We start from the raw sequence: 27,557 nt of genomic DNA, 5'->3' as shown, positions 1-27,557 counted from the left end.
TTAGGTCTCATTGGCTTCAGCCAGGAAAGGGGCGGAGCCTCCCAAAGGCCTTCTCTGGATCCTGGAGGAAGAGGCGTGGCTCCCCGGTTTGAGTGACAGCCGTGCCGTCCAACGCCTTGGCTCCGCCTTCGACACCCAAGAAGGTAAGCCATAATAATAATAATAATAATATAATAAAATAAAAATATACAAATATATAATATAATAATAAAATAATAAAATAATAATATAATAATATAAAATATAAAAGATACAAATATATAATATAATAATAATAATATAATATACAAATATATAATAATATACAAAGATACAAAAATATAATGATATAATAATGCAATAATATAATAATATACAAATATACAATAATATAATAATATAATACAGTAATATACAAATATATAATAATAATAATAATATAATAATATACAAATATACAAAAATATAATGATATAATAATACAATAATATAAATATACAAATATATAATAATATAATAATATACAAATATATAATAATATAATATAGTAATATACAAATATATAATTATAATAATAATATAATAATATACAAATATACAAAAATATAATGATATAATAATACAATAATATAAATATACAAATATATAATAATATAATAATATACAAATATACAATAATATAATATAGTAATATACAAATATATAATTATAATAATAATATAATAATATACAAATATACAAAAATATAATGATATAATAATACAATAATATAATAATATACAAATATACAAATATACAATAATATAATATAGTAATATACAAATATATAATTATAATAATATAATAATATACAAATATACAATAATATAATAATATAATATAGTAATATACAAATATATAATTATAATAATAATATAATAATATACAAATATACAAAAATATAATGATATAATAATACAATAATATAATAATATACAAATATATAATAATATACAAATATACAAATATACAATAATGTAATATAGTAATATACAAATATATAATTATAATAATAATATAATAATATACAAATATATAAAAATATAATGATATAATAATACAATAATATAATAATATACAAATATATAATAATATAATAATATAATATAGTAATATACAAATATATAATTATAATAATAATATAATAATATACAAATATACAAATATAAATGTATAATAATATAATATACAAATATACAAACATGATAATATTTAATGCAATTATAATTATATATAGTATAATATTAATATATTAATACATATTATAATATGATAGTAATATAATAATGATATAATAACAAGTATAATATATAATAATAAACTACAATGATTAATAATAATATATTGTAAAATATTTATATACTTCTAATCGCACTGCAGGGCCTATGCTTCTTTAATGGAACTCTACGGTCAACCTCTGATAGAAGTATACCATAGAGTCACCTGGAGGACCTGGGAAATGCCTAGAGAGGCATAGCAGTGACCTGGAGGACCCAGGACATGACTAGATAGGACATCTTTAGAAACTCTATGGTCACCATATCATAGAATCATACACTGGAGGACCTAGGAAATGCATATGGGGGAGACCTGTAGGTCGTTCAGGAGAACTCTATGGTCAACCTGTGATAGAAGTATACTATAGAGTCACCTGGAGGACCTGGGAAATGCCTAGAGAGGCATAGCAGTGACCTGGAGGACCCACGACATGACTAGATAGGACATCTTTAGGAACTCTATGGTCACCATACCATGGAGTCACACTGGAGGGCCTGGGAAATGCCTAGAGAGGCATAGCAGTGACCTGGAGGACCCAGGACATGACTAGATAGGACATCTTTAGAAACTCTATGGTCACCATATCATAGAATCATACACTGGAGGACCTAGGAAATGCATATGGGGGAGACCTGTAGGTCCTTCAGGAGAACTCTATGGTCAACCTCTGATAGAAGTATACTATAGAGTCACCTGGAGGACCTGGGAAATGCCTAGAGAGGCATAGCAGTGACCTGGAGGACCCACGACATGACTAGATAGGACATCTTTAGGAACTCTATGGTCACCATACCATAAAATCACACTGGAGGACCTAGGAGATGCCTAGAGAGGAATAGGAGTGACCTGGAGGACCCAGGACATGACTAGATAGGACATCTTTAGAAACTCTATGGTCACCATATCATAGAATCATACACTGGAGGACCTAGGAAATGCATATGGGGGAGACCTGTAGGTCCTCCAGGAGAACTCTATGGTCAACCTCTGATAGAAGTATACCATAGAAGCACATGGAAGACCGAGGAAATGCCTAGAGAGGAATAGGAGTGACCTGGAGGACCCAGGACATGACTAGATAGGACATCTTTAGAAACTCTATGGTCACCATATCATAGAATCACACACTGGAGGACCTAGGAAATGCATATGGGGGAGACCTGTAGGTCCTTCAGGAGAACTCTATGGTCAACCTCTGATAGAAGTATACTATAGAGTCACCTGGAGGACCAAGGAGATGCCTAGAGAGGAATAGGAGTGAGCTGGAGGACCCAGGACATAACTAGATAGGACATCTTTAGGAACTCTATGGTCACCATATCATGGAGTCACACTGGAGGGCCTGGGAAATGCCTAGAGAGGCATAGCAGTGACCTGGAGGACCCAGGACATGACTAGATAGGACATCTTTAGAAACTCTATGGTCACCATATCATAGAATCACACACTGGAGGACCTAGGAAATGCATATGAGGACCTGTAGGTCCTCCAGGAGAACTCTATGGTCAACCTCTGATAGAAGTATACCATAGAGTCACCTGGAGGACCGAGGAAATGCCTAGAAGGGAATAAGAGCAAGCTGGAGGACCTAGGAAATGCCTAGAGAGGACTAAAAAAGCCATTAATTGCCTTTCAGGGCCGGACTTCCTCCTCAGGAAGTGTGAGCAGGAAGTGCAGTTCGAGGTCGGTCACCTGCTGGGTCACGACCCCGTCCGCTACGACGCCACTGGGTGGGTCTCCAAGGCCAAGTGGAACCTCTCAGCTGAGAACGCCGCCCAGGTCTTGCAGCAGTCGAGAATGTAAGCCTCCTTGCTGACCCACTATGGGTTTACTATGGGTCTACTATGACTCTCCACTCAAGAGTTGAGTCTATGGGTCTACTACAGTTGGATCTCCATCATACTCCCGTCCAATCCCCAACCGGGGCTGACCCTGCTTAGCTTCCTATGGGTCTACTATGAGTCTACTATGGGTCTACTATGACTCTACACTCAACAGTTGAGTCTATGAGTCTACTATGGGTCTACTATGGGTTTACTATGACTCTTCACTCAACTGTTGAGTCTGTGGGTCTACTATGGGTCTACTATGGGTCTACTATGACACTCCACTCAACAGTTGAGTCTATGGCTCTACTATGGCTCTACTATGGGTTTACTATGACTTAACGGTTGAGTCTATGGCTCTACTATGGTTGGATCTAAGGACCCATTGAGTCCATCATGTTGACTCTCCATTCAACTGTTGAGTCTGTGAGTCTACTATGGGTCTACTATGGGTTTACTATGACTCTTCACTCAACTGTTGAATCTGTGGGTCTACTATGGGTCTACTATGAGTCTACTATGACACTCCACTCAACACTTGAGTCTATGGCTCTACTATGGCTCTACTATGGGTTTACTATGACTCTTAACGGTTGAGTCTATGGCTCTACTATGGTTGGATCTAAGGACCCATTGAGTCCATCATGTTGACTCTCCATTCAACTGTTGAGTCTATGGGTCTACTATGGGTCTACTATGACTCTCCACTCAACAGTTGAGTCTATGGGTCTACTACGGTTGGATCTCCATAGGATTCCCATCCAATCCCCAACCGGGGCCAACCCTGCTTAGCTTCCTATGGGTCTACTACAGTTGGATCTAAGGACCCATTGAGTCAATTATGTCAACACTCAACAGTTGAGTCTATGGGTAGTATTTAATGCATTATGTTGACTGTACACTCCACCGTTGAGTCTATGGGTCTACTACTGTTTGGATCTCCATTGGACTCCCATCCGATCCCCAACCAGGGCTGACCCTGCTTAGCTTCTGAAATGGAAGCATTGTGTTTATCCCATGTTTCCTTCCAGAGAGGCCATAAAAGAGCTTTTCCAGGGCCGGTGCAAGGTCCCCCTGGTGTGCCGGTCGGTGGCGGGCCTGGAAGGGACCTCCCAGCAGGCTTTGCAGCGGATTGGTTGTGTGCGGAAGACCTTTGCCAGCAGCTTTGCGGCCGTGAAGAAGAAGTCGGTCTGCGCTCAGATCAAGCTTCAGCTGGTGAGTTCATGGTTGTAACGGGAAAGGGTCAAAAATATAGATGTACGGATAAGATTTAGTGAAGGACCTTCTAGAAGTTCTCAAAACATGGGTATGTCCTTAAAGGACAGTCTGATCCTTCAGGACTTATGGACCTGAGGCCTTGCAGACTCCAAAACACGTCTCACTAATGGGCCCATTATCTCCTTATGATGGGATTTAGTGAAGGACCTTCTAGAAGTTCTCAAAACAAGGATCCGTCCTTAAGGGGCAGTCTGATCCTTCAGGACATATGGACCTGAGGCCTTGAGGACTCCAAAACACGTCCCACTAATGGGCCTATTATCTCCCTATGATGGGATTTAGTGAAGGACCTTCTAGAAGTTCTGAAAACAAGGATCCGTCCTTAAGGGGCAGTCTGATCCTTCAGGACATATAGACCTGAGGCCTTGCAGACTCCAAAACACATCCCACTATTGGGCCCATTATCTCCCTACGATGGGATTTAGTGAAGGACCTTCTAGAAGTTCTCAAAACAGGCACCCATCCTTAAGGGACAGTGTGATCCTTCGGGCCATCTGGACCTGAGTCCTTGCAGACTCCAAAACACATCGCACTAATGGGCCTATTATCTCCCTATGATGGGATTTAGTGAAGGACATTCTAGAAGTTCTCAAAACATGGATCCGTCCTTAAGGGGCAGTTTGATCCTTCAGGCCATCTGGACCTGAGGACTCCAAAACATGTCCCACTAATGGGCCCATTATCTCCCTATGATGGGATTTAGTGAAGGACCTTCTAGAAGTTCTCAAAACACGGCTCTGTCCATAAAGGATAATTTGGTCCTTTGGACCATCTGAAGGTGACGTCTTGAGGACTCCAAAACACATCCCATTAATGGGCCCATTATCTCCCTATGATGAGATTTAGTGAAGGACCTTCTAGAAGTTCTCAAAACATGGTTCTGTCCATAAGGGATAGTTCGGTCCTTTGGACCATCTGGGCCTGAGGCCTTGAAGACTCCAAAACACATCCCACTAATGGCCCCATTATCTCCCCATAAGGATGATGGGATTTAGTGAAGGTCCTTCCAGAAATTCCTAAAACATGGCTCCACCATAAAGGATGGTTCGGTCATTTGGACCATCTGGACTGAGACCTTAAGGACTCCAAAACATGTCCCACTAATGGGCCTATTATCTCCCTATGATGGGATTTAGTAAAGGGCCTTCTTGAAGTTCTCAGAACATGGATCCGTCTTTGAGGGACAGTCTGATCCTTCAGGCCATCTGAACCTGAGGCCTTGAGGATTCCAAAACACATCCCAGAACAATTACTCAAATGTAGGAGTCAAATTAACTCTTCTTTTGCGCCTTTCCTTCCCAGGATGCCCTCTGCAATTTGGTGAAGCGTTCCCAGATCCATTTTGTCCACTGCCTTCTCCCGACAACGGAAACCGAGACCCAACCAGATCCAACAACATTGTGGGACATCCCGTCCTTGCGTGTCCAGCTCTCTGGGGGCCAGATCCTGGATGCCTTGCGGTTTCATCGGATTGGTAGGGATGTGTTTCTGTCTCAAGTCATGGAACCTATGGGATCTCCTCTAAGTCCCATCATCCTTATACGGAAAGAATGAAGCCTTCTAGGTTACCCCAAGTTTGTTATGGCTCTGGCCAATGCTGAAGGACCTCATATGATGGACTATATTATCCTCCATAATAGCAGTCCTCCATCTTGAGATCTTCTAGAAGGTCCTTCTCGTCCTCTATGTGCCATCATCCTTATCGGGAAAGAACGGGAACTTATTGGTGGTTGTCCCACCCATATAAAGTCATTTATCATGTGAGGTCCTTCAGAATTGGCCAGAACCATAACAAACTTGGGGTAACCTAGAAGGCCCCATTCTCTCCCTATAAAGATGATGGGACTTAGAGGAGGAGGAGGACCTTTCAGAAGATCTCGAGATGAAGGAACTCTTATAGAGGACAATATGGTCCTTCAGATAGCCATAAATGTCTTTGTATGTGGGACAACCACCAATAAAGCCCTGTTATCTTATAAGGATGCCAGGATTTAGTGAAGGACCTTCTAGAAGTTCTCAAAACAAGGGTCCGTCCATAAGGGATAACTCAGTCCTTTGGACCATCTGGACTCAATACCTTTAGGATTCCAAAACATATCCAAAATGGAATGGACCCATTATCTCCCTATAGAGATGATGGGATTTAGTGAAGGGCCTTCTAGAAGTTCTCAAAACATGGGTCTATCCATAATTTGGTCAACACATTGGTCAATGGGTCCATCCCATTGGTCAGTCCCATCTATGGTTGAATCATTGACTCAACCGTTGAATGTTGGGTCAGTGCATTGAGTCAACACCATTAATTCTGACAGGCCAAACTATTGATGAGACCCATTTAGTCAACTCATTGTCATTGAGTGAATGAATCTATCCCATTGAGCAGCCCCATCTATGGTTGACCAATGGACAACCGTTGAGTGTTGGGTCAATGCATTGGTCAATAGGTCCATCTCGTTGGTCACTCTAATTTCTGATTAACCCATGGACTCAATCATTAAGTGTTGGGTCAACACATCGGTTGATGGATCCATCCCATTGGTCAATCTCATCTGTGGTTGACTCATAGACTCAACCGTTGGGTGTTAGGTCAATGCATTGGGTCGACACCATTAAATCTATTGAGTAGACCCATTGAGTGAACACATTCCTCAATGTAATTGAGTGAATGAGTCTATCCATCTATGGACTCAACCATTGAGTGTTGTGTGAACACATTGGTCAATAGGTCCATAATGTTGGTCAGTCCCATCTATGGTTGACCAATGGACTCAACCATTGAGTGTTGGGTCAATTCAATGGTCAGTGGGTCCATCCCACTGGTCAGTCTCATCTATGGTTGACCAATGGACTCAACCATTGAGTGTTGGGTCAATGCATTGGTCAATGAATCCATTCTGTTGGTCAGTTGCATCTATGGTTGACCAGTGGACTCAACCGTAGTGTGTTGGGTCAACACATTGGTCAATGGATCCATTCTGTTGGTCAGTTCCATCTATGGTTGACCAGTGGACTCAACCGTTGAGTGTTGGGTCAACACATTGGTCAATGGATCCATCCCGTTGGTCATTCCCATCTGTGGTTGACCAATGGACTCAACCATTGAATGTTAGATCAATGCATTGGTCAATGGGTCCTTTGGACCATCTCAACCTGAGACCTTCAGAACTCCATAATTGGCTCCAAAATTGTCCCTCAAACTCATGGGGTCCTTTGTTGACCTATAGGATATGCCGACCGCATGGCGCTGACCCAATTCCGACGACGTTTCCAGATCTTGGCCCAACCGCTGATGAGGAAATACACTTCGGCTTACGAGACGACAGACGAGAAGAAGGTATTTGCGTTGAACTTTCCCTATAGGATCAGAGACAAATATATTTAATTTATCTGGTTTTTAAAAATTATTATTATTCTTTTGATTTATTTTTCTCCATAGGCTTTGGAGGAACTTCTCCGTGCCTTGGATTTGGAGAAGAAGAGCATCGCCTTGGGACGGACCCAGGTACACCAAATCCCATTCAATCCCACTTTCCTAATATTCCGATGTAATAAAATATAATAATATAATATGTATTATAATAATAATAGTAATATAATAATAAAATACTGATATAATAAAATACAATATAATAATAATTATAATATACTGATATAATAAAATAGCATAATATAGTAGGTATAATAATATGAAATAATAATATACCAATAAAATAAAATAAAATAATAATAAATATAAAATAATAATAAATTGATATAATAATAATAATAATGATGATGGTGATGATGATGATGATGATGTTGATGCATCTCCCTTAGGTCTTCTTGAAGGCAGGTCTTCTCTCCAGGTTGGAAAAGCAAAGGGACAAGACGGTCTCCCCAAATCTGTCTCTCTTCCAAGCGGCCTGCAAAGGATTCCTCTCCCGGCAGAACTACAGGAAATTAAAGGTGAGAGGGTGAGGACCATGGGCTTTGTTGTCCCACCTACATACAGGAGGTGGTGGGTTGTGTCATCCCATGAGAGTGGTTTCTCAATATGGAAAAAATAGACCAGATCCCGTTGGTCAGTCCCATCTATGGTTGACCAATGGACTCAACTGTTGAGTGTTGGGTCAATGCATTGGTCAATAGGTCCATCCCGTTGGCCAGTCCCATCTATGGTTGACCAATAGACCCAACCATTGAGTGTTGGGTCAATGCATTGGTCAATAGGTCCATCCCGTTGGCCAGTCCCATCTATGGTTGACCAATGGACTCAACCGTTGAGTGTTGGGCCAATGCATTGGTCAATAGGTCCATCCCGTTGGTCATTCCTATCTATGGTTGACCAATGGACTCAACCGTTGAGTGTTGGGCCAATGCATTGGTCAATAGGTCCATCCCGTTGGTCATTCCTATCTATGGTTGACCAATGGACTCAACCGTTGAGTGTTGGGTCAATGCATTGGTCAATAGGTCCATCCCGTTGGTCATTCCTATCTATGGTTGACCAATGGACTCAACTGTTGAGTGTTGGGTCAATGCATTGGTCAATAGGTCCATCCCGTTGGTCAGTCCCATCTATGGTTGACCCATGGACTCAACTGTTGAGTGTTGGGTCAATGCATTGGTCAATAGGTCCATCCCGTTGGTCAGTCCCATCTATGGTTGACCAATGGACTCTACCGTTGAGTATTGGGTCAATGCATTGGTCAATAGGTCCATTCCGTTGGTCAGTCTCATCTATGTTTGACCAATGGACTCAACCGTTGAGTGTTGGGTCAATGCATTGGTCAATAGGTCCATCCTCTTGGTCAGTCCCATCTATGGTTGACCAATGGACTCAACCGTTGAGTGTTGGGTCAATGCATTGGTCAATAGGTCCATCCCGTTGGTCAGTCTCATCTATGGTTGACCAATGGACTCTACCGTTGAGTGTTGGGTCAATGCATTGGTCAATAGGTCCATCCCGTTGGTCAGTCCCATCTATGGTTGACTAATAGACCCAACGGTTGACTGTTGGGTCAATGCATTGGTCAATAGGTCCATCCCATTGCTCAATCCCATCTTTGGTTGACCAATGGACTCAACCATTGAGTGTTGGGTCAATGCATTGGTCAATAGGTCCATCCCGTTGGTCAGTCCCATCTATGGTTGACCAATGGACTCTACCGTTGAGTGTTGGGTCAATGCATTGGTCAATAGGTCCATCCCGTTGGTCAGTCTCATCTATGTTTGACCAATGGACTCAACCGTTGAGTGTTGGGTCAATGCATTGGTCAATAGGTCCATCCCGTTGGTCAGTCCCATCTATGGTTGACCCATGGACTCAACTGTTGAGTGTTGGGTCAATGCATTGGTCAATAGGTCCATCCCGTTGGTCAGTCCCATCTATGGTTGACCAATGGACTCAACTGTTGAGTGTTGGGTCAATGCATTGGTCAATAGGTCCATCCCGTTGGCCAGTACCTTCTATGGTTGACCAATGGACTCGACCATTGAGTGTTGGGTCAATGCATTGGTCAATAGGTCCATCCCATTAGTCAGTCCCATCTATGGTTGACCAATGGACTCAACCGTTGAGTGTTGGGTCAATGCATTGGTCAATAGGTCCATCCCGTTGGCCAGTCCCATCTATGGTTGACCAATGGACTCAACTGTTGAGTGTTGGGTCAATGCATTGGTCAATAGGTCCATCCCGTTGGTCAGTCCCATCTATGGTTGACCCATGGACTCAACCGTTGAGTGTTGGGTCAATGCATTGGTCAATAGGTCCATCCCGTTGGCCAGTCCCATCTATGGTTGTCCAATAGACCCAACCGTTGAGTGTTGGGTCAATGCATTGGTCAATGGGTCCATCTCATTGGTCAGTCCCATCTATGGTTGACCAATGGACTCAACCGTTGAGTGTTGGGTCAATGCATTGGTCAATAGGTCCATCCCGTTGGTCATTCCCATCTATGGTTGACCAATGGACTCTACCGTTGAGTGTTGGGTCAATGCATTGGTCAATGGGTCCATCCCATTGGTCAGTCCCATCTATGGTTGACTAATAGACCCAACGGTTGACTGTTGGGTCAATGCATTGGTCAATAGGTCCATCCCATTGCTCAATCCCATCTTTGGTTGACCAATGGACTCAACCATTGAGTGTTGGGTCAATGCATTGGTCAATAGGTCCATCCCGTTGGTCAGTCCCATCTATGGTTGACCCATTGATTCAGCCGTTGAGTGTTGGGTCAATGCATTGGTCAATGGGTTCATCTCAGTTCCATCTATGGCTTGTTTTATAATTTATGTATTATAATAAATATAATAATGAATAAATAATACATAAATTATATATTTTATTATATTTCTTATTATTATATAAGTAATAATTACACCCAGTACAAGTTCCTTATTATAAATAATAATAATAATTTAATTATTATTATATTTATTTATTATAATAAATTTAATAATGAATAAATAATAAATAAATTATTTATTATTATATTTATTATAATTATTATTATATAATCGTAATAATTACGCCCCGTACATATAATAGTACTAATAACAAAAATACAGCAAATACAAATAAATATAGTAATTATATATATATATATATATATATATATATATATATATATATATATAAACAGTAAATATAATATGTAATAATAATAGTAGATAGGGAGAAATGAGGCCAGATTTCAGGATGATGGGCTTTGTTATCCCTCCAAAATAGGGGAAATTAGACCAGATTTCAGGATGATGGGCTTTGTTCTTCCCCATTGAAATATATATGGGATGGCGGAAACATGATGGGCTTTGTTGTCCCCCCCAGGTCCAGCGCCTGGCCATCCGGTGCATCCAGAGGAACCTGCTCTCCTTCCAGAGGGTCAAGGCCTGGTCCTGGTGGGCCCTCCTGGGGAGGCTCCGGCCACTGCTGACCACCAGCCGCTCCACTGACCAGCTCCAGGCCAAAGAGGTCGGACTCTTCTCCTCCGCATTGGACCCTGTTGAGAACCAAGGAGGGGGGTAGAGCAGGAAATCGTCCAAATACTTTAATGCATCCCATCCTCTCTTCCCATCTTTCCTTTCTTCTTGCCTTCCTTCCATCCATCCATCCATGATTTTTCTCCTTCCATGATTTCTCTCCTTCTCCTTCCTTCCATCCATGATTTCTCTCCTTCCTTCCATCCTTTCTCTCCTTCCTTCTCCTTCATTCAATGCTTTCTTTCCTTCCTTTTCCTTCCATCCATCCATCCATCATCTCTTATCATCTCCTTCCATCTCCTTCCTTCCTTCCTTCCATCCATCCATCCTTTCTCTCCATCCATCCATCCATGATTTCTCTCCTTTCTTCCATCCATTATGTCCTTCCTTCCATCCTTTCTCTCCTTCCTTCTCCTTCCATCCATCCATCCATGATTTCTCTCCTTTCTTCCATCCATTATGTCCTTCCTTCCATCCTTTCTCTCCTTCCTTCTCCTTCCATCCATCCATCCATGATTTCTCTCCTTCTTTCTCCATCCATCCATCCATCCTTTCACTTCTCCTTCCTTCCTTCCATCTATCCATCCATCCATCCATCCTTCCATGATTTCTCTCCTTCCATCCATTATGTCCTTCCTTCAATCTTTTCTCTCCTTCCATCTTTCCTTCCATCCATCCATCCATCCTTTCTCTCCTTCCTTCCATCCATTATGTCCTTCCTTCAATCTTTTCTCTCCTTCCATCTTTCCTTCCATCAATCAATCCATCCATCCATCCATCCTTTCACTTCTCCTTCCTTCCTTCCTTCCATCCATCCTTCCATCCATCCATCTTTTCTCTCCTTCCATCCATCCATTTCTCTCCTTCCTTCTCCTTCTTTTCATCCATCCATCTTTTCTCTCATTCCTTCCATCCATCCTTCTCCTTCCATCCATCCATCCATGATATGTCTCCTTCCATCCATCCATCATCTCCTATCATCTCCTTCCATCTCCTTCCATCCATCCATCGTTTCACTTCTCCTTCCTTCCATCCATCTATCCATCCATCCTTTCTCTCCATCCATCCTTCCATCCTTTCTCTCCTTTCATCTTTTCATCCATCCATCCATCCATCCATCCTTTCTCTCCTTCCTTCCATCCTTTCTCTCCTTCCATCTTTCCTTCCATCCATCCATCCATCCATCCATCCACCCTTCCATCAATCAATCCATACATCCATCCATCCTTTCACTTCTCCTTCCTTCCATCCATCTATCCATCCATCCTTTCTCTCCATCCATCCATCCTTTCTCGCCTTCCTTCCATCCATTATGTCCTTCCTTCAATCTTTTCTTTCCTTCCATCTTTCCTTCCATCCATCCATCCATCCATCCATCCATCCATCCTTTCACTTCTCCTTCCTTCCTTCCATCCATCCTTCCATCCATCCATCTTTTCTCTCCTTCCATCCATCCATTTCTCTCCTTCCTTCTCCTTCTTTTCATCCATCCATCTTTTCTCTCATTCCTTCCATCCATCCTTCTCCTTCCATCCATCCATCCATGATATGTCTCCTTCCATCCATCCATCATCTCCTATCATCTCCTTCCATCTCCTTCCATCCATCCATCGTTTCACTTCTCCTTCCTTCCATCCATCTATCCTTCCATCCTTTCTCTCCTTCCATCTTTCCATCCATCCATCCATCCTTTCACTTCTCCATTCTTTCCTTCTTTCTTTTCCCAAAAGGAGGAACTTTCCGCCCTGAGGAAGAAACTGGAAGACTCGAAACTCCATCGACAGAACCTGGAATTCCTGGAAACGAAGGTAAACAAAAACAGGAAACAGGGGTCGTAGGGTCATGGAAAGACCTATTTATCTATCTATCTATATATTAATTAATTAATTAATTAATTGCAGGTCATTGACCTCACGGCCGAGCTGCTGGACGAGCGCTTGAAGGCCGAGGCCGCTTGCCGTGTTTTGGACGCCGAGCGGTCCGAGCGGCTGAAGGGGTCACGAGAGGTCAAGGAGCTGCAGGTAAAAGGTCAAGGGGTCAGCCCTAGGTGACTTTCCCAAGACTAGTTGCCCTATTGACCAATGTCGCTGAATGTTATTGTATTATTATTATTATTATTATTATTATTATACTTATCCTATTTTTATTACCTTAGACCAGTGATGGCCAACCTATGACACGCGTGTCAGCACTGACACGCCTAGCCATTTTTGCTGACACGCTGCAGCATGAAGATTGATATAATAATGATAATAATAATGTTAGAATATATTAGAATGATATAATAATTATATATTTAATATAATAATAATAATAATAATAATATACAATAATATAATAAAATAATTTAAACGATAGCTTCCTAAAGAGGAAATGGTTTAAATTATTTCATTATTTTATTATATATTATTATTATTATTATTATTATTATTATTATATTACATTCATGTATTGTATTTATTATTATTATTATTATTATTATTATTATTATTATTATTATTATTATTATTATTATTATTAGCTTGGATAGCTTCCTAAAGAGGAAATCATTTAAATTATTTTATTATTGTATTTTATATTATTATTATTATTATTATTATATTACATTCATGTATTATATTTATTATTATTATTATTATTATTATTATTATTATTATTATTATTATTATTATTATTATTATAATAAGCTTGGATAGCTTCCTAAATATAATATTATAATTGTTATTGTTTTACAATAATATAAGAATATAATATCATTATATTCTTGGCGACCCTGATGGGACTTGCATTGAGACTAGATGTTTATTTATTTCCTTGCATTTGCATTATTTATGTAGAATAAACACAATGAGTTGCAGAAGAAATTAGAAGCCGCCGAGAAACAACTGGAGGAAACTCAGCAGAAGCTCAAATTGCGGGAACTGTCCGTCAAAAGCTCCGGAAAAGGTGGGAATATATGTATTATTGATATAATATAATACCGTATATACTCGAGTATAAGCCAAGATGATGGACATATATATCCATTTAACCCGGTTTAATCCGCTGCGCCACCATGAGGCATATAATAATAATAATAATAATAATAATAATAATAATAATAATAATAATAATAATAATATAAAATCAATAATAATTTTTGCTTGCATTTTTTATTTTCCTTGCAATTTTCTTGCATTTTATTATATTTTTGTTTGCATTTTCTTGCTTTTTCTCCTCGCATTTCACTTCCATTTCCTTGCAATTTTCTTGCAATTGAATTTCTTTGCATTTTGCTTCCATTTTTATTACATTTGTTGCAATTTTCTTGCAATTTTTATTACATTTTTGTTTTCATTTTAGTTTGCATTTTGCTTACAATTTTCTTACAATTTTCTTGCCATTTTTATTATATTTTGTTTGCATTTTGCTTACAATTTTCTTGCAATTTTATTACATTTTGTTTGCATTTTGCTTACAATTTTCTTGCAATTTTAATTACATTTTAGTTTGCATTTTGCTTACAATTTGCTTATAATTTTCATTACATTTTAGTTTGCATTTTGCTTACAATTTGCTTACAATTTTCTTACAATTTTATTGCATTTTGCTTGCATTTTGCTTACAATTTTCTTGCAATTTTATGACATTTTGTTTGCATTTTGCCGACAACTTCCTTGTGATTTTTACATTGTGTTTGCATTTTGCTTACTATTTTCTTGCAATTTTTATTACATTTTTGTTTGCATTTTGCTTACAATTTTCTTGCAATTTTCATTACATTTTTGTTTACATTTTGCTTGCAATTTTTATCACATTTAGCTTACAATTTTTTTGCAGTTTTTATTACATTTTTGTTTGCATTTTGCTTATAATTTTCTTTCCATTTTCTTGCAATTTTATTACATTTTGTTTGCATTTTGCTTACAATTTTCTTGCCGTTTTTATTACATTTTTGTTTGCATTTTGCTTGCATTTTGCTTACAATTTGCTTATAATTTTCATTTTATTTTAGTATGCATTTCACTTACAATTTGCTTACGATTTTCTTACAATTTTATTGCATTTTGCTTGCATTTTGCTTACAATTTTCTTGCAATTTTATGACATTTTGTTTGCATTTTGCTGACAACTTCCTTGTGATTTTTACATTGTGTTTGCATTTTGCTTACCATTTTCTTGCAATTTTATTACATTTTTGTTTGCATTTTGCTTACAATTTTCTTGCAATTTTCATTACATTTTTGTTTGCATTTTGCTTGCAATTTTTATTACATTTAGCTTACAATTTTTTTTGCAGTTTTTATTACATTTTTGTTTGCATTTTGCTTATAATTTTCTTTCCATTTTCTTGCAATTTTATTACATTTTGTTTGCATTTTGCTTACAATTTTCTTGCAGTTTTTATTACATTTTTGTTTGCATTTTGCTTGCATTTTGCTTATAATTTTCTTACCATTTTCTTGCAATTTTATTACATTTTGTTTGCATTTTGCTTACAATTTTCTTGCAATTTTTATTACATTTTTTTTGCATTTTGCTTACAATTTTCTTGCAGTTTTTATTACATTTTTGTTTGCATTTTGCTTGCATTTTGCTTACAATTTGCTTATAATTTTCATTTTATTTTAGTATGCATTTCACTTACAATTTGCTTACGATTTTCTTACAATTTTATTGCATTTTGCTTGCATTTTGCTTACAATTTTCTTGCAATTTTATGACATTTTGTTTGCATTTTGCTGACAACTTCCTTGTGATTTTTACATTGTGTTTGCATTTTGCTTACTATTTTCTTGCAATTTTTATTACATTTTTGTTTGCATTTTGCTTACAATTTTCTTGCAATTTTCATTACATTTTTGTTTGCATTTTGCTTGCAATTTTTATTACATTTAGCTTACAATTTTTTTGCAGTTTTTATTACATTTTTGTTTGCATTTTGCTTATAATTTTCTTACCATTTTCTTGCAATTTTATTACATTTTGTTTGCATTTTGCTTACAATTTTCTTGCAATTTTTATTACATTTTTTTGCATTTTGCTTACAATTTTCTTGCAGTTTTTATTACATTTTTGTTTGCATTTTGCTTGCATTTTGCTTACAATTTGCTTATAATTTTCATTTTATTTTAGTATGCATTTCACTTACAATTTGCTTACGATTTTCTTACAATTTTATTGCATTTTGCTTGCATTTTGCTTACAATTTTCTTGCAATTTTATGACATTTTGTTTGCATTTTGCTGACAACTTCCTTGTGATTTTTACATTGTGTTTGCATTTTGCTTACTATTTTCTTGCAATTTTTATTACATTTTTGTTTGCATTTTGCTTACAATTTTCTTGCAATTTTCATTACATTTTTGTTTGCATTTTGCTTGCAATTTTTATTACATTTAGCTTACAATTTTTTTGCAGTTTTTATTACATTTTTGTTTGCATTTTGCTTATAATTTTCTTACCATTTTCTTGCAATTTTATTACATTTTGTTTGCATTTTGCTTACAATTTTCTTGCAGTTTTTATTACATTTTTGTTTGCATTTTGTTTGCATTTTGCTTATAATTTTCTTTCCATTTTCTTGCAATTTTATTACATTTTGTTTGCATTTTGCTTACAATTTTCTTGCAGTTTTTATTACATTTTTGTTTGCATTTTGCTTACAATTTTCTTGCAGTTTTTATTACATTTTTGTTTGCATTTTGCTTGCATTTTGCTTACAATTTTCTTGCAGTTTTTATTACATTTTTGTTTGCATTTTGCTTGCATTTTGCTTACAATTTTCTTGCAATTTTATGACATTTTGTTTGCATTTTGCTGACAACTTCCTTGTGATTTTTACATTGTGTTTGCATTTTGCTTACCATTTTCTTGCAATTTTATTACATATTTGTTTGCATTTTGTTTGCATTTTGCTTACAATTGTCTTGCAATTTTTATTACATTTTTGTTTGCATTTTGCTTACAATTTTCCTGCAATTTCTATTACATTTTGTTTGTATTTTTCTTGCCTTTTGTCCTTGAATCCCATTGGCTGGCCGTTTCCTTTCCTCGCGGCTGCCGTGTCACTTCCTGTCAGGATCCCGCACAGGCCCGGGAGCTTTGCTGCCCCAAATCTGTCACTTCCTGTTTGCAAAGAAGCCAAAAAAGGGAAACACAATGGCTGCAAAAAGGCTTTATAATTCAGGAGACAAAAGGACAAAATGCAAAACATTGCACCCAAAAAAAGCCACTTTTCCAATTGCAAATAATATTTTTCCAATTGCATTCTCATATATATATATATATATATATATATATATATATATATATATATCTTCATGGAAACATGCATTGCAATATTATATCTATATATTATTTTTTATTAGTGTAATGAAGTATTATATTGTTAATTATTTGCATGGATATATATTATTTTTATTATTTTATGAAATATTATATTGTGAATTATTTTCATGGACATATATTATTTAAATTATTTTTGTGATATATATATTATGAATTATTTGCATGGACATATATTATTTTTATGAAATATTATACTGTGAATTATTTGCATTATATATCTTTAAATATACATGAAAATATATTATTTTTATGAAATATTATATTGTAAATTATTTGCATTATATATCTTTGTATACATCTATATATATAAATATATTATTTTATTAAAAATTGGTTGAATTATTTGCATTATATATTTACAGAAATAAATTTTTGTTGTTTTCTGAAATATTATATTTTGAATTATTTACTATATATATATATATATATATAAATTTCCATATATATATATGTGTGTGTGTGTGTATATATATATATATATATATATATATATATGCATGACTATTATTTTTATTATTTTATGAAATATTATATTATCAATTATTTGCATTATATACATACAGAAATGTATTATTTTTATTATTTTTTATGAAATATTATATTACAAATAATTTACATTATATATATTTATATAGAAACGGAAATATATTTTATTATAGCATGACATATTATATTATTAATTATTTGCAATATATATATATATATATATATATATGGAAATATATTATTTTTATTATATATATGGAAATATATTTTTTATTATTTTTATGAAATATTTTATTGTGAATTATTTCAATTATATAGACATACATGGAAATATATTATTTTTATTTATTTCCTCGTGTCCGGAAACAGGAGAGGAATGGCAGATGCGCTTGGATTGTGCCGAAACGGAGATCGGATTCCTCCGGAAACGGATCGCACTTTTGGAAGAACGGCTGGAAACTGAGCAAAAAGCCAAGAAAGAGATCGAAGAAAAGGTTTCCTAATCTATATTTTTATTTTATTTTTTATTTTTTTATTTTTTATTTTATTTATTTTATTTTATTTATATAAATAAATAATTTTTTAATTGAAAAGATTTGCAAAATGCAATTTTTTGCAAAATGCAAATTGTCTGCAAAATGCAAATTCTTTGCGAAATGCAAATTCTTTGCAAAATGCAAATTGTTTGCCAAATGCAAATTGTTTGCAAAATGCAAATTCTTTGCGAAATGAAATTCTTTGCGAAATGCAAATTCTTTGCAAAATGCAAAATTCAAGCAGTGCAAAAGATGAAATGTGAAGTGTTTACAAAATGCAAAATAGAAAGCAATGCAAAGTGCAAAATGCAAAGTGGTGCAAAATGTAAAATGTTGCAAAAACGCATTTCGGTGTGAAATGCAAAATGTTTGCAAAATGCAAAGTGCAAAATGCAAAATATTTGCTCGAAACTTTTGCAAAATGCTAAGTGGTGCAGAATTCAAAATGCAAAATCCAAAGCGGTACAAAATGCTAAATGCAAAAGTCAAAATCAAAATGTTTACAAAATTGCAAAGCAGTGCAAAATGTTGCAAACCTATAACCCTACTGGGCCTGTAGCCCCACCGGGTCCATAACCTCACCGGGCCCATAACCCCACTGAGCTCATAACCCAACTGGTCCCATAAACCCACCGGGCCCATATTCCTACTAGGCCCATAACCCCACTGGCCCATAACCCCACTGGGCCCATAACCCCACCGGGCCCATAACCCCACTGAGCTCATAACCCCACTGGGCCCATAACCCCACCGGGCCCATAACCCCACTGGCCCATAACCCCACTGGGCCCATAAGCCCACCGGGCCCATAACCCCACCGGGCCCATAACCCCACTGAGCTCATAACCCCACTGGTCCCATAACCCCACTGGCCCATAACCCCACCGGGCCCATATTCCTACTAGGCCCATAACCCCACCGGACCCATAACCCCACTGGGCCCATAACGCTACCATGGCCATAACCCCACTGGGCCCATAACCCTAATGGGCCCATAACCCTACTGGACCCATAACCCCACTGGGGCCTTAACCCTACTGGGCCCATAACCCTACTGGGCTCATAACGCCACTGGGCCCTTAACCCTACTGGGCCCATAACCCTACTGGGCTCATAACGCCACTGGGCCCATAACCAATATCACGCGGAAAGTGTTGCAATATGCTTCATGGCATTGCACCTTTTAAATAAAATCCAATAGAGTTTCGGACTAGATTCCGAAACGGTCTCTGACCCCCGGTGTCTCCTCTCCCGCAGCTGTCCGGGGCGCAGTCGGCGTGTGAGGCGGCCCGCCGGGCGTCGCAACAATTCCAGCGCAAGTGCCAGCGCCTGTCATGTGACCTGGAGGACACACGCCTCCTGGTGGAGAGCCAGCAGAACCGCAACCACGAACTGGAGAAGAGGCAGAAGAAGTACGTCTTGTCCCATATTTTTTGCAATTTATTCCCATATATTAGATATTTCCAATTTTCTTTTTTTGCAAAATTTTCGAAAAAATATTCCTATATATAAGATATTGCTATTTTTGCAATGTATTCCCCATATATTAAATACTGTTAATTATTTGGCTATTTATTCATATATATTAAATACAGCCAATTTTTGCAACTTATTCCTATACTAGATTGTTGGGGACCCGACAATAATTACTTAAATTAAAGTTGAATTAAATTATTAATTAATTAAATTATTAAATTATTGAATTTAAAAATTTTCATACAATAATTGCTTAAATTAAAGTAAGTATTGTATGAAAAATTTTAAATTCAATCAAAACTATTTAAAAAAAATAGATTGGGGACCTGGCGGTGCCCGGGTCATTTGAGAAAGGCATTGTTTGCCTGTGTTTCAAGTTTAGTCTACATCCAATGTCAACTGGGTTCAGTAGGTGCAGGTGAACTACAACTCCCATATGGAAGTCCCATCATCCATGGTCCATCCCACTCCAACCAGTACCAGGGTGTAGAATGGGTCATGGTGGCTCTATGCAGAAAATTTGGTGTTGATCAGTCATTGGTGGGAGTCACAGTGGTCTCAGGAAGTGAGTGAAGGTACTACAAGTCCCATAATCCATGGTCCATCCTCCTCTAAACTTCACCAGGATGTAAAGTGGGTCATGGGTGTCCTATGTGATAAGTTTGGTCCCTGTCCATCATTTGTGGGGGTCACAGTGGTCTCAGGAAGTGAGTGAAGATACTGTGAAAGTGAGTGAAGGTACTACAAATCCCATCATCCATGGTCAATCCCCCTCCAAACAGTTCCAGGATGTAAAGTGGGTCATGGAGGTTAAGTGTGTTAAGTTTGGTTCTGATCCGTCATTGGTGGGGGTCACAGTGGTCTCAGGAAGTGAGTGAATGTACTACAAATCCCATCATCCATGGTCAACCCCCCTCCAACCCATACCAGGATGTAGAGTGGATCATGGGTATCCTATGTGCCAAGTTTGGTCCTGATCCATCATTGGTTGTGGTCGCAGTGGTCTCAGGAAGTCAGTGAAGGTACTGTAAATCCCATCATCCATGGTCAATCCCCCTCCAACCCATACCAGGATGTAGAGTGGGTGATGGGGGTTAAGTGTGCCAAGTTTGGCCCTGGTCCATCATTCCTGGTGGTCACAGTGGTCTCTGGAAGTGAGTGAAGGTACTACAAGTCCCATCATCCATGGTCAATCCCCCTCCAACCCATACCAGGATGTAGAGTGGGTCATGGGTATCCTATGTGCCAGGTTTGGTCCTGATCCGTCATTGGTGGGGGTCACAGTGGTCTCAGGAAGTGAGTGAAGGTACTACAAATCCCATCATCCATGGCCCATCCTCCCCGAAATGGCAGCAGGACATAAAGTGGGCGATGGGGGTTAAGTGTGCCAAGTTTGATCCCAGTCCATCATTCCTGGTGGTCACAGTGGTCTTTGAAAGTGAGTGAAGGTATTGCAAATCCCATCATCCATGGTCAATCCCCCTCCAAACGGTGCCAGGATGTAGAGTGGATGATGGGGGTTAAGTGTGCCAAGTTTGGTCCCAGTCCGTCATTCCTGGTGGTCACAGTGGTCTCTGAAAGTGAGTGAAGGTACTACAAATCCCATCATCCATGGTCCCAAATATTTATTTACTTATTGCAATGTTTATCTTGTTTATTTATTTGTTTATTTTGCACAACAACAAACAACAACGACAACAGGTTTGACCTGCAGCTGGCCCAGGCTTTGGGGGAATCCGCGTTCGAGAAAAGTCTCCGCGAAAAAGTGACGCAAGAAAACACCAACCTCCAGTTTCAATTCGGGAAAATGCAAAAAAACTTGGAGGTAGGCGGAGAAAAAAAAAATTTCATTCACAATTTTTTCTCCCAATTTTGCAAACACATATTTTTTTTCGAAAAAATTCATTCACAATTTTTCCCCAATTTTGCAAACACATATTTTCTTCGAAAAAAAATTCATTCACAATTTTTTCCCCAATTTTGCAAACACATATTTTCTTCGAAAAAAAATTCATTCACAATTTTTTCCCCAATTTTGCAAACACATATTTTTTTTCGAAAAAATTCATTCACAATTTTTTCCCCAATTTTGCAAACACATATTTTCTTCGAAAAAAAATTCATTCACAATTTTTTCCCCAATTTTGCAAACACATATTTTTTTCGAAAAAATTCATTCACAATGTTTTCCCCAATTTTGCAAACACATATTTTCTTTGAAAAAAAATCATTCACAATTTTTCCCTAATTTTGCAAACACATATTTTCTTCAAAAAAAAATTCATTCACAATTTTTTCCCCAATTTTGCAAACACATATTTTCTGCAAAAAAATTTCATTCACAATTTTTTCCCCAATTTTGCAAACACATATTTTCTTCGAAAAAAAATTCATTCACAATTTTTTCCCCAATTTTGCAAACACATATTTTTTTCGAAAAAATTCATTCACAATGTTTTCCCCAATTTTGCAAACACATATTTTCTTTGAAAAAAAATCATTCACAATTTTTCCCTAATTTTGCAAACACATATTTTTTTCAAAAAAAAATTCATTCACAATTTTTTCCCCAATTTTGCAAACACATATTTTCTTCAAAAAAAAACATTCACAATTTTTTCCCTAATTTTGCAAACACATATTTTCTTCAAAAAAAATTCATTCACAATTTTTTCCCCAATTTTGCAAACACATATTTTCTTCAAAAAAAATTCATTCACAATTTTCCCCAATTTTGCAAACACATATTTTCTTCGAAAAAAATTGATTCACGATTTTTTTCTCCAATTTTGCAAACACATATTTTCTTCGAAAAAAATTCATTCACAATTTTTTCCCCAATTTTGCAAACACATATTTTCTTCAAAAAAAAACATTCACAATTTTTTCCCTAATTTTGCAAACACATATTTTCTTCAAAAAAAATTCATTCACAATTTTTTCCCCAATTTTGCAAACACATATTTTCTTCAAAAAAAATTCATTCACAATTTTTCCCCAATTTTGCAAACACATATTTTCTTCGAAAAAAATTGATTCACGATTTTTTTCTCCAATTTTGCAAACACATATTTTCTTCGAAAAAAATTCATTCACAATTTTTTCCCCAATTTTGCAAACACATATTTTCTTTGAAAAAAAATCATTCACAATTTTTTCCCTAATTTTGCAAACACATATTTTCTTTGAAAAAAATCATTCACAATTTTTCCCCAATTTTGCAAACACATATTTTCTTTGAAAAAAATTGATTCACGATTTTTCCCCAATTTTGCAAACACATATTTTCTGCAAAAAATTTCATTCACAATTTTTCCCCAATTTTGCAAACACATATTTTCTTTGAAAAAAAAATTCATTCACAAGTTTTCCCCAATTTTGCAAACACATATTTTCTTCGAAAAAAATTCATTCACAATTTTTCCCCAATTTTGCAAGCACATATTTTCTTCGAAAAAAAGTCATTCACAATTTCCCCCCAATTTTGCAAGCACACATTTTCTTCGAAAAAAATTCATTCACTATTTTTTTCCCAATTTTGCAAACCCATATTTTCTTCGGAAAAAATTCATTCACTATTTTTTTCCCAATTTTGCAAACACATGCATACTCTCCATAGACTTGCAACATTTCACAAATTTTCTCTCTTTTTTTAAAAAAAAATTTTCAATAAGAATTACAAATGTTTACAAATTTTCAAAAAGAATTACAAATGTTTACAAATTTTTAAAGAATTACAATTCTTTACCGTTTCTTTAAATTCAAACTTTTTACACATTTTTACCTTTTTTTACTGTATATTTCACATTTTTACAACCATTTACAAATTCATATGATTTTCAGTTTTTACTACTTTAATTTTTTTTACAATTTTTTTTCATTTTTGTTACAAAAACTTTTTTCCCTTCTGCAATCTTTATTTTATTTTATTTCTAGTTTTAAAATTACATAAAAAGAGGGAGAACAATTATGTTAGATAAGAAAAAGTCAGAAAAGAGAAATATATGTACCATGGATAGAAAAAGAGAAAAAGAAAAGAGAGAAAAAAGTGAAAAATGAAAAAAGAGAATATAAAAATAAGTTACAAAATCTTTACCATTTATAAATGTTAACTTATTTAAAAAAAATTTGACAACCTTTTACAAATGTTTAAAAATTTTCCGTTTTTACTTTTGAAATTTTTACCACATTAAAAATAAAAAATAAATAGCCAATACATTTTTTACAATTTTTACAATTAAAAATTTTCTCAAAAACTCCATAAAAATACAAAAATGAAATTTTTCAAACAAAAATTCAAAATGTCCACAAAAATTCCAGAAAACTACAAAATTGTAAAAAAAATTCCAAATTTTAAAAAAATCAAAATTTTCAAAGAAATGAAATTTTTCAAAAATTTTCCAAATTTTCAAAAATGTTCCAAATTTTCAAAAATTTTCAAAATCTCAAAAAATGTCATTTTATAAAAAAGAATTCCAAAAAAATCAATCTTTTTCAAATTTCTTTGCAATCCAAATTATATGATGCTCCCGATTCTTCTGTTCTGCCTTCCCTTCCAGGAGAAGGAGTCTGAGAAGAGTGTCCTGGTCAAGCGGCTGGAGCGGCTGACCAATCAGGTGGCAGAACTGTGCAGCCCATCCAAGGGCCTTGACCCGGACAAGATGGCCTCCCTACGGAAGCAAGTCTGGGACCTGGAAGAGAGTGCGGCCAAACGAGAGCAAGAGCTCAGCCTCCAAGCTAAGAACATTGAACACCTGGAACAGGTAAGTTACCTACATCACCTGGAAAGTTTTATGGGACTCTTGTAACTATTTTGCCCAGCAGATGCTGTATCTAGGGGACACTATTCTGCCCGGAGACAAGTACCCAGCAGGCACTGTATCCAGGGGACACTATTCTGCCCGGAGACAAGTACCCAGCAGGCACTGTATCCAGGGGACACTATTCTGCCCGGAGACAGGTACCCAGGAGATGCCGTATCCAGGGGAAACTATTCTGCCAGGAGACAAGTACCCAGCAGACACTGTATCCGAGTGACACTATTCTGCCTGGAGACAAGTATCCAGCAGACACCGTATCCAGGGGACACTATTCTGCCAGGAGACAAGTACCCAGCAGACACTGTATCCAGGGGACACTATTCTGCCCGGAGACAAGTACCGAGCAGACACCGTATCTGGGGGACACTATTCTGCCAGGAGACAAGTACCCAGCAGACACTGTATCCAGGGGACACTATTCTGCCAGGAGACAAGTACCCAGCAGACACCGTATCCGGGGGACACTATTCTGCCAGGAGACAAGTACCCAGTAGACACCGTATCCGGGGGACACTATTCTGCCCAGAGACAAGTACCCAGCAGACGCCATATCCAGGGGACACTATTCTGCCTGGAGACAAGTACCCGGCAGACGCCGTATCCAGGGGACACTATTCTGCCTGGAGACAAGTACCCAGTAGACACCGTATCCGGGGGACACTATTCTGCCAGGAGACAAGTATCCAGCAGACACCGTATCTGGGGGACACTATTCTGCCCGGAGACAAGTATCCAGCAGACACCGTATCTGGGGGACACTATTCTGCCCGGAGACAAGTATCCAGCAGACACCGTATCCGAGGGACACTATTCTGCCCGGAGACAAGTATCCAGCAGACACCATATCCGGGGGACACTATTCTGCCCGGAGACAAGTACCCAGTAGACACCGTATCTGAGGGACACTATTCTGCCAGGAGACAAGTAACCAGCAGACACCGTATCTGGGAAACACTATTCTGCCCGGAGACAAGTACCCAGTAGACACCGTATCCGAGGGACACTATTCTGCCCGGAGACAAGTATCCAGCAGACACCGTATCTGGGGGACACTATTCTGCCCGGAGACAAGTATCCAGCAGACACCGTATCTGGGGGACACTATTCTGCCCGGAGACAAGTATCCAGCAGACACCGTATCTGGGGGACACTATTCTGCCAGGAGACAAGTATCCAGCAGACACCGTATCCGGGGGACACTATTCTGCCAGGAGACAAGTACCCAGCAGACACCGTATCCGGGGGACACTATTCTGCCCGGAGACAATAGTGTCCCCTTGATACAGCATATGCTGGGTGCTCGTCTCCAGGCAGAGTAGTGTCCCCTGGAAACAGCATATGCTGGGTGCTTGTCTCCGGGCAGAATAGTGTCCCCTGGATACGGCATCTGCCGGACAAAACAGTGTTCCCTGGATACGATGTCTGCCGGATGCTTGTCTCCGGGCAGAAAAGTGTCCCCTGCATACAGGATATGCTGGGTGCTTGTCTCCAGGCAGAATAGTGTTCCCTGGATATGGCGTCTGCTGGGTGCTTGTCTCCAGGCAGAATAGTGTCCCCTGGATACAGCATATGCTGGGTGCTTGTCTCCGGACAGAATAGTGTCCCCCGGATACAGCGTATGCCAGACAAAATAGTGTTCCATGGATACTTGTTGTACTCAATTAGGGCTGATGATGGGATATGTAGTGGATACTATATCTTACATTTTGTGTGTGTATCTATATTTATATCTATATAATGGGATATGTAGTGAATGCGATATCCTATAATTTAGGGGGTGATGAGGATAATGGGATATTTAGTTGGTGCTATATCCTATAGTGTATAAATGTATATGGATATTAGGTTGATGGGATATGTAGTGAATAGATATTGATGGGGAGTGATGGGATATGTAGTCGGTGCTATATCCTTTTCGGATGGGATATGCAGTTGGTGCTATATCCTTTTGTGTATTTATGTACACAAAATATTACATATTTTGGTTATTTAGATATTACATTGATGGGATATGTAGTGAATAGATATAGATGGGGAGTGATGGGATATGTAGTCGGTACTATATCCTTTTCGGATGGGATATGCAGTTGGTGCTATATCCTTTTGTGTATTTATGTCTATGGATATTAGGTTGATGGGATATGTAGTGAATAGATATAGATGTAAAGGCCAGGACTACATGTCCCATCATCCTTCCTTCTTTCCCACCAAAGCTACACTTGCGCCTGGAGCTGGAGATCGAGAGGAAGCGTCACCTTCACCAGAAGGAAATGGAAGACAAAGAGGAAGAGATGGATGACCTCCGGGGAGCCTGCCAGAAAAAAGTAATCATAAGAATAAATAATCAATAATAGATAAATAAATAATAAATAATCATTTATTTAATGAGCTCGCTCTGACTGCTGAACAAACACAGTGTACTAAGAGGAAATAGATAGAGTATACAGAATTACAAAAAATATATTTTAAATATACAATCCGAAATAATTCCGATATACGATTCAAAACGATTTTTTGGACATGTCTAATATATATATATATATATATAT

General features: G+C 37.4%; 1 protein-coding gene across 1 annotated transcript in view; it reads left to right on the top strand.

The window, feature by feature from the left end:
* The window catches only part of myo18b (myosin XVIIIB), an 84,469-nt gene that overhangs the window by 24,659 nt on the left and 32,253 nt on the right, over positions 1 to 27,557 (top strand). The window contains 16 exon segments of the mRNA XM_062966572.1: positions 5 to 143; positions 2,933 to 3,095; positions 4,154 to 4,337; positions 5,703 to 5,874; positions 7,625 to 7,734; positions 7,837 to 7,902; positions 8,217 to 8,345; positions 11,209 to 11,352; positions 13,091 to 13,168; positions 13,262 to 13,381; positions 14,198 to 14,306; positions 18,546 to 18,670; positions 19,970 to 20,124; positions 21,890 to 22,013; positions 24,748 to 24,951; positions 27,222 to 27,332. Of these exon segments, the coding sequence (XP_062822642.1) occupies positions 5 to 143; positions 2,933 to 3,095; positions 4,154 to 4,337; positions 5,703 to 5,874; positions 7,625 to 7,734; positions 7,837 to 7,902; positions 8,217 to 8,345; positions 11,209 to 11,352; positions 13,091 to 13,168; positions 13,262 to 13,381; positions 14,198 to 14,306; positions 18,546 to 18,670; positions 19,970 to 20,124; positions 21,890 to 22,013; positions 24,748 to 24,951; positions 27,222 to 27,332 (2,133 nt within the window).

Source organism: Anolis carolinensis, unplaced genomic scaffold, assembly GCF_035594765.1.
Source record: "Anolis carolinensis isolate JA03-04 unplaced genomic scaffold, rAnoCar3.1.pri scaffold_24, whole genome shotgun sequence".
Classification (NCBI taxonomy): Eukaryota; Metazoa; Chordata; class Lepidosauria; order Squamata; family Dactyloidae; genus Anolis; species Anolis carolinensis.
Note: the sequence above shows the minus strand (reverse complement) of the source record. Positions and strands in the feature narration are given on the sequence as shown.